Raw genomic sequence first — 12149 nt, forward strand, 5'->3', positions numbered from 1 at the left:
GAATCAAATCTGAAGGAAAACACAATATGTTGCGTTTGTTTGCTCGGATATATTATATTTTGTTTTTTTTCCACGATGCTACCCTATGTAGTCTCTTTTGATGTTGACTTTTTGAGGAAGCAGCTGTGAGCGCATGCGACTTGTCTCCATTAAACCCCGTTAATATTCTGCTCTTCAGATGTTTTGCTGTTGTGGGGGGAAATAATCTGTTCAGTGGTATTTATAAGTGGAAAGTGTGTTTTTCTCCTTCTATAGTGTGCAGTTAGACACAATACATCAAAATAGGAAAAAAATAGAACGCTGAAACATAGTTCTATGAAAAGTAATCAGAAGCTATCAGGATAATAAGGAAACATTTGATCAAAATGTGTCTAAATGTTGAAACTCTTTCTTTCTTATCCAGGCACAGACACAATATGAGAGGTTCCATATAAGCTCTATGGGATGTTGTTATTCCTCCTCTTCTCAATGCCATAACTTTGCAGAATCAATTCATGCTGGCAAGCAATATTCCAAATTCCTGCAGCATTGATTAATTGATCATTGAATAAACAGGATACTGCGAAAGAGCAACCAGTGCTCTTCCTGCTATACGTGTAAAGTGCTTTCAAATTACTTGAGACTTGAAGTTTTGCTCGCTCACATTTTCGGTGGCGTGACGGTGCAGTCAGCCAGTCACGTGACAACGGGTCCTAGTTTGGGTCCTGGTGGTGCCTTCAAGTGCTGCCAAGTAAGTAAGTAACTTCGTTGGCGTGAACTGGTCAAAAAAAAAAAAAGGCAAGTGTAAGATCAATGTATAGTTTATTATATATGTGAAATAATTGAAATGAGGAAAAAAATAATTTGATCTCAGTTAAGAAGTTTCTGCATGATCTAATTTAATAAATAATTTAAGTTAAATATTTTACAATGTTGTAAATCTTTTAAAATCAAGTTGTTACGGTACTTAAGATCAAAGGGAAAACAGTCTGGGAAAATTTCACAGTAGTTATTTCACAATAGTTTAAATATAATAACACTAACCCAGAGTACTCTTACTCTAATATTGACTTAGGGGAACATTTGAGTACAAGGTGCTTTGAGAACAATGTTTAATTATGCTTTCAATTTAAAACAGGAGCCACAGAGGGTTTTTTTATATATAAAATAATTGTTTAATATTTGAATTGGAGCTTATCCACTCGGACAGCCTAAAAGGTTAATCCGCCTGTTTGAACGATTGACAATAACTACTAAAAAATAATTATAATCAGTAATTACTGGAGTTAACGTTTTCCAAAAACGCTGCGTCCATATGATCAGAATCAACTTTTTGAGGATTTGAGGATGCATCATGCATTAATACTCCCTTACTTGGTCAACTATGCATTGTAACCTAGATCGCATGACTCTATTTTGTCAATTGAGGCTACAAATTTACGTGGCGTTCCCAAACGCAACATGCAATATACATAACTGGCATCCAAGCCAACCAGTGCTCGAGGACGAGAGCAAAGACACGGCCGAAGCTGAGGCTTTCACAGCGCTGAATCTGGTAGAGACAGCAGGCAGGGACAGCATCCACCAGCCGGAGTTTCGAGCTCGCTTTACACCATGGAACACAAACAAACCATCAACTTTGGAGCCGGACCTGCAAAACTTCCCCCCTCTGTAAGTTGGTATCCCTCTCTTGCTTGTGTAACGTTAATAATGTGCAGAAAAAAAGCGAGCTAATTGCAAACTGCTTTAAAGCAAATTGCCACTTTATAATTTGTTTAACCGCAGGCGGGTCGCGGACGCGATGGCCTAATTTTCCTTTCATTTTCGTAAAGAGAGACACTATGATGAAAAGGACTTTGGTTTAATGCCATTGTCAGCTTGGCATTTGTCAACAGTAGTGATGGGTCGTTCGCGAACGAAATGGCTCTTAGAGCCGGCTCTTTGACGTGAACGACGCGAGCCGGGTCCTTATCGCGAGCCGTCACCTTATCGCGAGCCGTCACGTGGGTTTTTTTTTTTTTTCTTTCTCTCAGCCTCTCTCTCGCACTTTTTTTCCGCTTCACTCTGCACGCGAGCCTTGTGCTTTACGCTGGGCAGAGGGGGGAGGGGCGGTAGTTACACTCAGTAGCACAGGAACAGAGCCAGAGAGAGAGAAAGAGAGGCAGGGACAACAACATTAGAAAGGTATAGTAATCATCCACAACTATTTTCAGTTGCAGATGATAAAGGATTGAGAAAGTTTATTCATGCAGGTCCATATGACAGAGAATATGCATGTTCTTTTAGTTTTCATATTATAATTTATATTTAATTGTGTTGTGGTTTGCAGTGTTTTGTGTTCTTTTCACTTTAAATTTGTGAAAGGAAAAAGCTGAAAATTTAAATAGTTAAAAGTTGAAATGTGAATAGTTGATTTTTGTATTATATGATTTATTTATTACATTTTATGTGGAGTGAATAAATAAAAGTATATTTACGGTGGCCCCTAGAGACAAAGCACATACAAACTTCAAATCACGTATGAACTCTGAAGCATGTACAAACTCCAAAACACGTAAAAACACGTACAAACTCCAAAACACGTAAAAACTCCAAAACACGTACAAACTCCGAAGCACGTAAAAACTCAAAACACGTACAAAAGACAACAGAAGTGCTCCAGGATGCTGGGCGCAGTGTTGAGCCTTTGTTATCTTGTGGCTACACAAGCCAGCAAGTACCAACGACCGGATTTGGTGTGTGGTAATAACAGGTAAATGAACTTTTTTTTAAATTATTTGAATATATATATATGAGTGCCTGTGTATAAATACACAAACAATACACACATGCTTTCAATTGTGTAATTTAAGTGATCTAGTAGCTCAGCTTTGGAAGTTCAGTTCATGCTAGAAATGTGTTTTGGAGTTTGTACGTGTTTTGTCTCTAGGGGCCACCGCATATATTTATATATAAACATATATAAATAAAACCACTTGTTTTTATGTTAGTAATTCCTTTTGTGCATAATTTTATATTATTGTTAATAATAAATTAATTAAAGCAACAAAACAACCTGAAGAGCCGGTTCGGAGCCGAAAGAGCCGGCTCTTTTTAGTGAGCCGAACCGAAAGAGCCGGATCTCTAAAAAGAGCCGGAAATCCCATCACTAGTCAACAGTGTGTTGAGTTGCATCAGCCTCATTCATTCATGTGGAAACCTGCTCTTTTGTGGTTCACTGGCAGCGGCAGAGAGAACCTCTAGATGGCAGAAGAAACACGCTTAGATGAGAACAAATCACAGCTCCCAGATAACACTGACGCCTCCCGCGAGGTCTTTTTGGTTGACTGCAGACTTAATGTACTCTGAGTGGTTTGTACTGCTGCCTGCGGGGCTTTGTAGAGCCCAATAAACCCAATGAACTGTAAGGATTTAGTCATGAGGCGTTTAAATGGTCAAAACAAAATAAAAAATTGTGAAACGGAAAGAGACTGACAAGTAAACTCACCGGTGTACAGTCGCAATGCTGATTATCGACTGTTTTAGTGCTTAGGCAAGTTTGTTTTTTGCTATTTTGCAGCCCACCAAGATTTTGGCTTTCCAACATTTTTTCAAAATGTGGTTTAATTTACTCATGCTTAAAAACACTGGAGTTTATCAAATGGCCAGAAACAGCATATATACAAAACACATGTACAAACTTCTCTTAGCAGTGACTCTGCATTAGTCATTTACTAAAAGCCCTTGTTCTAGACTAGAAAAACCTTAATGTGATAGCAAAGTTTACGTTTAGGAGCATCAGTTGGTCATTGTATGATTTTTATTTTTATTTTTTATTTTTTAGGTCAAATAAGATTTGTGGAGCTAAAATGTGTATTCATTAGTTATTAATAGCAGTCCTATTTATAAGATAGTGATCAGAGGTGCAACACATTTTTAATTTTAATTTACAAACCAACATGTTGGTTAGTAACAAAGACCAAAAACATCTATGTGGTTTCATTAACAGCTGTTTTCTTGTTGCAGTCCAAACTTTATTTTTAGTGCAATGAAAAAAAAACGTGTTCAGCTACCATCATAGTTTCTGAAGAGATATCCAAAAGTTGATTCTGTTCATCTGGACGTAGCGTTTTGTGGGAGAAACGTTTCGTCACTCATCCAAGCGACTTCTTCAGTCTTAGCTGACTGCAGGTTTCCCCAAATCTTATAAAGATTATGCTTTATAAGATTTATACTAAGATCTTACTAAGATCTTAGTAAGATTATACTAAGATTAAGGAACTGACCTCCCAGCCCATTGTTCCTCAGTGGGCTGGTTTCAGTCATTATGCAAATGTACTGTTTGGGGAAGTTTGGGGAGAATGAAGAAGTCATTTGGATGAGTGACGAAACGTTTCTCCCACAAAACGCTACGTCCAGATGAACAGTATCAACTTTTGGAGATCTACTTTCCTGGATGATTGAGAATGCATCAAGACGTTTTGAAGAGATACTTACACGATGTGTTGCAGGTGCTGCTTCAAGCTCAGAATGAGCTCCTAAACTACAGCGGCACTGGCATCAGTGTCCTCGGTGAGTAGAAAAACAGATCAGTACACAAACATGTTAATGTATTGTCTCTAGATTTTTCAGTAAAGGATGACTCTGTTGAGATGGATCCTTTGTGACCTCTTGTTAATTGTGGCCTGTAGCTGACATTTCATACAGAGTGTGTGTTTACTGTACTGTGTCCAGATTAATAAACCTTGAGAGATTTCCATACGTCCAGATATTTCATAGCTGATCACTGCTTCCTCAGTCTCTGGAATCTGTGAAATATTAAACATCACAAATATCACATTTTCATCAAAGGTGTGTGTACGTCATATACAGTGAAATAAAATCCCCCAAAATGTTCTTTTTGTACTAGAGATGAGTCACCGATCATCAGACTTCAATAAAATTATCAACAAAACAGAGAGCCTCCTGCGAGAGCTGTTGTAAGTAACTTTTGTTGCTCTGTTGTGTTTCTTCAGATATGCTGCACTATAATCACGTCTCCTAACAAAGGTGTTCATTTTTTTTCTTGTAGTTTCAGCTGACAGTACATAACGTGTTGTAATCATAGTCAGACTTCTTTTAATGCATAAACACTCGTACCCTTTTTTCCTCTTTTGTACAACAGCGCTAATGACAGGCAAACCGGTCAAACGAGATGGTTGTGCACCTTTTCTTCGAAGTTATTCTTAGACAGTCACATTGCTGTCAATCCGATGGAGGCAGAGATGTACAAGAGATAGCTGCATATTTTACCTATCACATTTAAACCACACTAGTGTCTCAGCTGAGTAAAGAGATGCTTTTTGCTTTCAAACTGTACCTTTGCTTGGTTTAAGAATCAGACTTCCTGTAAGTTTACATCTGCACGTGATTATGTCTGGATTGCCTTTAACACACACTGGTATTTTTTTTTCTCAGAAATATTCCAGACAACTACAAGGTGCTGTTCCTGCAGGGTGGTGGGTCTGGACAGTTCAGCAGTGTTCCTCTCAACCTGATTGGTCTTAAGGAGGATAGGTGTGCCGATTACCTGGTGACGGGCACGTGGTCGGCCAAAGCAGCAAAGGAAGCGGAAAAATATGGCAAAGTGAATGTTGTTCACCCAAAACTGGATAGTTACACGAGTAAGTGTGCAGACTGGCAAGTTTTTTCTTTTATTTATTTTTTCCTGCCATGACATTAAAACAGGAAAAAAAGGAAAAACTAGTATAAGCTGAAATAGTCAGTAATTGTTATTCTGACTGCATCAGGACAGTGAGTCTACAAAATCTGGCTGTGTACCCGGGCGGTTGCATAATAAACAATAGAGCCAAGCACCAGTGAAAGACTCTGGTATGCAAGTGGTCATTTCCACATGGTTGGGCGTAATATTTAGAATCAACGCTACGGTGCTTTGAATTACAGTACTGTGCAAAAGTCTTAAGCCACCCTTCATTTCTTTATATTTTGTGCCAGGAAAACAGACTTTCTTCTAATTTTTTGCAGCGGTTTTGAGAAGTAGTTTTTCAGGCTTTCTGAAGGTCTTTCAAAGGTTTTTTTTTTTTTTTTAAATTGGCGACTTTTTCACTTATTTTCAATTCAGTTACTCCACCTGACCATTTTTAGAGGCGTTAATCATTCAAACTTTAAAAAAGCCATGTAACTCCAGGGATTAACCAGTGTTGCGTCTACACAAAGTAGTAAAAGCTGACAAAGAACAATTTTAATTGAATTATATTTAGACTCTATCTGCATATTGCAAACATACATTTTCTCCCGTTTCTTTAATTGAATCTATGGGAAAAAACAAAGATAACATGACCTTCTTGGGGACACTCCCATATGGCTTAAAATCTGGGACTCTCCACCAATTGCTGTCAGAGCTGAAGAAGCTTCTCCGATGAGAGGTGAAACATCTTCAAGGAAACTTAAATAAGTCCAGAAGATTTTCTTTCCGAACTCCTTAGACTACGATGACCTGGATGAGTGAGAATCTTCACAGACAAAGATAACACTGTTTGACAGATGTAAAATTGTATTTTTGCACCAGTAAGCTGATTCCCAAAGTGCTATTATATTGTTATGTCTCGCTACCAATATAGATATTGGCATATCTCGGTATGGTGTGCAGTGTGTCCTTTAAAAAATTTGAGGAAACTGGAAAAATCTAGGAAAAGAAGTAAGAGGCCTAAAAATTATCTACAGCAGCAAAATAGTATCTGAAAGTCATGACCTCAATAAATGGCAGAAAATCAAACAAAAACCTGAAACGAGGTTCAAGAGATACATCTGGCCCTTCAGCTGATCACTGTTCACCAAAGCATCATCAGAAATGGATACAGTGGAAAGGTAGTTTTCATTTTTCAGCATGGCAGTATTCCCAAACACACATTATTGAAGCAGTGTGGAATCACCTTGAAAGTGAGCAAAATAAAAGGCAGCCAACATCCAAAAAAGAGTTTTGGATGTCCTTCAGGAAACCTGGAGAACTATACCTGAAGACTACTTGAAAAAATTACAAGAAAGCTTGCCTAAGAGCCTTCTTACCTGATACGACTTTCTTCACATTATGCTATCGCCATGAAGTTTTATTTTAAGTTTTTGATTGCTCTCACTGTGCTGCTAGCATGGCTATAGATGCTTTGTTAAGTCTTGTTTTGATTTTATTATGCTGGGTTTTGTGTGTGTAGAAATCCCTGACCCCAGCAGCTGGACCCTGAACCCCTCAGCCTCCTACGTGTACTACTGCTCCAATGAGACAGTCCATGGTGTTGAATATAACTTTACCCCAGAAACAAATGGGGTGGTCTTGGTGAGCGACATGTCCTCCAACTTCCTGTCCCGACCTGTGGACGTCTCTAAGGTGAGCTGGAAAAATGCGACTGAAAAATGTATATATTTAACTCTTGTGCCTCTGGGACCCTGTTCTTAAATATGTATTTAAGTTCTGTATTGCCATATTGGCTACCGGGGAATTTTGAGTGGGGAACATGTCCAAAAGTTCTTAGCTTCTTTTTGAACTTATAAGTTCCCTCTCGCCAAATCAAAGGCATTTTTTTTGTCTCAAAGTAGACCCGTAGTTGTAGGCAAGGCTGTATTTATTGTGCTCTCCTGCAATCTGCAGTTTGGGCTCATTTTCGCTGGGGCTCAGAAGAATGTGGGCTGTGCCGGTGTAACCGTGGTCATTGTGCGGGAGGACTTGTTAGGTCACGCTCTGAAAGAGTGTCCCATTGTCCTGGACTACAAGGTCCAGGCTGAGATGAACTCCCTGTACAACACACCCCCATGTTTCAGGTAAAAACTCACCAGTGTAAGAAGTTAATCTTTATCCTCCAGACTGAAGATGATCAATATGTCAATTTGTCACAAACTTTAATCTTTTTCGTCACTGGGTTCAGCATCTACATCATGAGCCTGGTTCTGGAGTGGATAAAGAACAATGGCGGCAGTGCTGCCATGGAGATGCTCAACAAGCAGAAGTCCTCCATGATTTATGACATCATCAATGCTTCTAATGGTTTCTATGTGTAAGTATCACATCGGCATTTAAATACGAGAATTCAGAGGAAAAAGCAAAATGATAATGAACAAATGGGTCAGGAAGTAAAACTCTACCAAACCTACATATTAGGAGTGCAATAAGGAGTTCAACCCAGAGCTGTGTGCTGTGTTGTTACGCCCCGAGTCTAGGCATGTAGAGACGCACATAAGATTTGAGGAGAGAGAAGCAAGTACCCACCCTGGGTCCCAAACCTAACATCCGAAACCGGCTATGAGTAAAAAAAAGGTGATTTTCTTTAATGTCAGGAAGCATAGCTCCAGGGTCAACCCAGGCCAAAATAATAAACAAAACCAACTAAGTCCTGCCAGAGGAAACTAACTAAACCCTAAGAACGAAACAAAACAAACAAATGACAATACTATCCCTCGCTTCCTAGCCCAGAAACAGGAGAAAACTGTTCAAAAGAAAAGGCGGCTCACCCCTTCAGCTTCAGCCTATGCACGCATAAGCACTGAGTTTACCCACAAGCATGCTTACACAGATACAAAGTAACCCAAAAAGTTGGAAACCAGGGCCAGGTCCATGTCTGCAGTCAAAAACTGCTCGCTCGCTTCTCTCTCTCCCGGCAGCTGTCAGAGCGGCTTTTTGAACGCAGTCACGTGCTCCATGGTCCAATCAGCAGCTCACTACTCTTCATTAGGGGAAGGATCTGCAGAGAGTCTTAAGACACAGTAAAGAGACAGAAACACAGCAGCTCACACAGACTTCTTATGGCCACGAGCTGTAACATGTGTCCACCTGCTCAGGTGTCCTGTAGACACAGCCTGTCGGAGCCGGATGAATGTACCATTTCGTGTGGGGAAGAAAGAGGGAGATGAAGCCTTGGAAAAGGAGTTTCTGGATGGTGCTTCCAAACGTGGAATGATCTCACTGAAAGGACACAGGTTCGTTTGACAAACATTTTGTGTGTATAGTGTTGCTCAATTAAATCTGATTTTTAGATGTAGATTTTGCAACCTAGTAGAATTAATTTCCCTTTTAAGGTTATAGAAACAGGGTGGCACATTGGTTAGTGCTGGTGCTTGGGACCTGGACTAACTGACAATTCAAAATTGGTGGTTGGTGTGAATATGATTTGAATGGTTCTCTGTATTGGCCCTGTAATAGACTGGTGATCTGTCCACGGTAAAGCCTGACTCTTACCTCATAACTACTAGGATGGATCAAGCAGACCCCATGGATGGAAGTGGAAACAATAACTTTAGCCAGGAGCACAGATGTTGGATTTGCTTTGTAATTTTGTAAAGACAGAGAAGGCAGAGTACGAAACACACTTTTTTTTTTTTTTTCTCACCCTGCAGGTCAGTTGGAGGAATTCGCGCATCACTTTACAACGCTGTAACACTGGAGGACACTAAAGCACTCGCTGACTACATGAAGGAGTTCCTCAAAGATCACCAATGAAGCCTCTCCTACTGAATGCTGCCTGATCCCAGAGGGGCAGTTTCATTATGTTAATACAGTTTTTCAAAGAGGGAAAAAAACAACAACTTGTAACTCTTCTTTTAATCTCGTTGAGATCCACGTTGGATTTGAAAGTTGCACCTTTTTACATGCCTTTTATAACAACCTGGCATTGTTCCTAATAAGCTACTGCCTTTGCTAGTTATATATGTATGTAACATAGCCAGTAAACGAATTAAAAATAGTAATTCTAACAGGACTTATATGTGTAAATGTTCTAGGTGAATCTTGTTATTTGTAAAACCTGTACTTACATTCCAGTAAAAATTAACTTGACATTACTTTCATTTTGCAGTTGTTGTTTATTTTTTTTAAGCTACTTTTTTTTAAACTGCTTTGCATTGCTGATGTTTTTTCTGTTTGATGAATGTTCAGGGGAGAAAGCAGAAACAGAAAATTTGGGTACATAAAGCAAATTAACCTTTTGCATATCTAAAAAGTTTTAACCAGGGGCAGCCTATATCTTTTTACACTTCATCAGTGAGAGATTAAGGACAAAAAATGATATCATAAACACACATAAGCTATATTAGCCAGGAAAGAATCAGCTGTGAATCACCCCTGCAGTGAAATGAGGTGTGCTCTGGTGCAACAGACTTAACATTTTCAGTCAAACAGTGCAGTAAAAGTTTAACCTTGCAACAATTTACTCTTAAGTAACAATGTGCAGTGCAGCCATAAGCAGAGTTACTCTTTTGCCTGTGAGGTTAAACAGTCACGTACTACTAACTAACTGGCTGCTGAAAGCCAGAGCAGCTCTGTATGTAGGAGTTAACAGGTCTGTATAAGGACTGTGTCAGCATCAGAGAGACTGTGCTCCATGTGGGTGTCCAGAGGCCTGTTCATTGCCGCCTTTGCCCTGCTAACGTCTATCGGGACGGCGCTGCAGTGCATTTCACCCTGACCTTTGACCTATGGGGAAAATGAGAATTATATTACAGCAATAGATTGTATCATGTATCCTTAGGCCAACTAAAAATACATTTAAATGTAGTCTTGGTTTACAGTCTTGATTTTTAGTTGAACATGAATTGTGTAAACAGTGCAAAGCTAGAATGTACTATGACTGATTTTTTTTAACCCATCCATAAAATCTGCAAACAGCAACTGTGACCTAATAAGCCCTGTGAAAGCTCACCAAACAAGAGAGGAAAAACAAAACACATTAAGAAAAATTATTTGCAGTATAAGAATAAAAACAAAACTGATTTAAACAGATTCAGCATTAAGACAAACAGATTCTAGTATTTTTCAGTGGCCAAGTTTAAAGCAGACAGTTGGACCTTCTTTCCACTGGTACTATTAACTCTTACAAAAGGGTAGGGGATAAAGATTTCAGGAGTAGTTCTCGTAGATGCTCCCTGGATATCGTAGCCATCAAACTCTATAACACTAAAAAAAGAAGAAGAAAAATCTCAAATAGGAAGGAAGAAGAGATTTTTAAATAACTGTGTTTTTTCCTTAATATGTTCTCTCACCCATGTGTACTGCTCCCTATAAGCGTCAACAAAATAAAACTAGATGTTTTAGCACCAATTATTCTCTAGGTGGAAGTGTTCATCAAGAAACTTATTTTGCATAACCCAGGCATGATTGAATGGAGTCTTTCAAGCTTTGCCCATCCCATTTAATTATTAGTCTTTAGTGATATGTTATCTTGTAATCACACAGCCAAGATTGGCATATTACACAACAAAAATTATAGTGTTAGTATGATATTGTGGCACAAAAGAATAGAGACAACTGAAACAAGTAATCTCCTCAGAAAAAGAATTTGGATTATAGTCTTGTTCTCCTGTCTAGACACAAACACATGCATACATAAATGCATGTTCATGGTATTGTTTACTCTCATAGGGTCAACTGAGCATCATAGGTGAAGCATTCTCAGCTGAAGAAAGAAAGCATACATCTCTACTTCAGAATCAGAATCAGAATCAGAAAGGGGTTTATTGCCAAATGTTGAGCAGGTTTACAACATTAGGAAATTGCTGCGGTGCTTCAGTGCAAACATAGTGTCATAAATAGCACTTAAATAGACATGAAAAAATAAAAGTAGGGATAAGAATTAAAAGTGCTACGTAGAAAGATATGTGCATGAGCTATACATGAGATATATACATGAGAATAAGAATTAGAATTAAGAGTGCTACGTAGAAAGATATATACATGAGTGCTTGGAACCCTGAAAGTAATTCAATTCAAATCAGTTTTATTTATATAGCGCCAAATCACAACAACTGTCGCCTCAAGATGTTTTATATTGTAAGGTGCACCCTACAATAATACATACAGAGAAAAACCCAACAATCATATGATCCCCTATGAGCAAGCACTGTGGCGACAGTGGGAAGGAAAAACTCCCTTTTAACAGGAAGAAACCTCCGGCAGAACCAGGCTCAGGGAGGGGCGGGGCCATCTGCTACGACCGGTTGGGGAGAGAGAAGGAAGACAGGATAAAAAAAAGTAATAAGTTCTCCGGGCTTCCTGAAGAAAAAGTACATCAGTATTAGACACAATAAATGTGTATCACAGTTTACAGTTATTGCTGTAAGATGCATAAGATAATTCATATTCCAGGAGGTCGGATAACTCTCTCTCCTTTTATTCTAAGTTACATTTATTACATAATGTACTCTTATCTTTG

The 12149-nt window shown here is 38.9% G+C and overlaps 1 protein-coding gene across 1 annotated transcript; it reads left to right on the plus strand.

The window, feature by feature from the left end:
- Positions 1 to 1593: 1593 nt before the first annotated feature.
- Positions 1594 to 9482, plus strand: psat1 (phosphoserine aminotransferase 1). Its single transcript, XM_085368620.1, has 9 exons — positions 1594 to 1650; positions 4470 to 4530; positions 4868 to 4937; positions 5416 to 5621; positions 7167 to 7339; positions 7601 to 7770; positions 7875 to 8003; positions 8785 to 8922; positions 9340 to 9482. Exons 1-9 carry the CDS (start codon positions 1594 to 1596, stop codon positions 9440 to 9442), a joined length of 1107 nt encoding a protein of 368 aa, XP_085224746.1. The 3' UTR covers positions 9443 to 9482.
- Positions 9483 to 12149: the final 2667 nt, after the last annotated feature.

The sequence above is a fragment of the Diplotaxodon limnothrissa genome, linkage group LG12 (genome assembly GCF_057381915.1).
Source record: "Diplotaxodon limnothrissa isolate DT_005_m linkage group LG12, D_limnothrissa_male_GT1.1, whole genome shotgun sequence".
Lineage (NCBI taxonomy): Eukaryota > Metazoa > Chordata > Actinopteri > Cichliformes > Cichlidae > Diplotaxodon > Diplotaxodon limnothrissa.

Excerpts from the sequence above, each read along its gene's own strand:
- psat1 (XM_085368620.1), top strand. The coding sequence starts at position 1,594 with ATGGAACACAAACAAACCATCAACTTTGGAGCCGGACCTGCAAAACTT. Across the intron at positions 4,938-5,415 it reads AGCCTCCTGCGAGAGCTGTT|AAATATTCCAGACAACTACA; the intron begins GTAAGTAACTTT and ends TTTTTTTCTCAG. Across the intron at positions 7,340-7,600 it reads GACCTGTGGACGTCTCTAAG|TTTGGGCTCATTTTCGCTGG; the intron begins GTGAGCTGGAAA and ends TGCAATCTGCAG.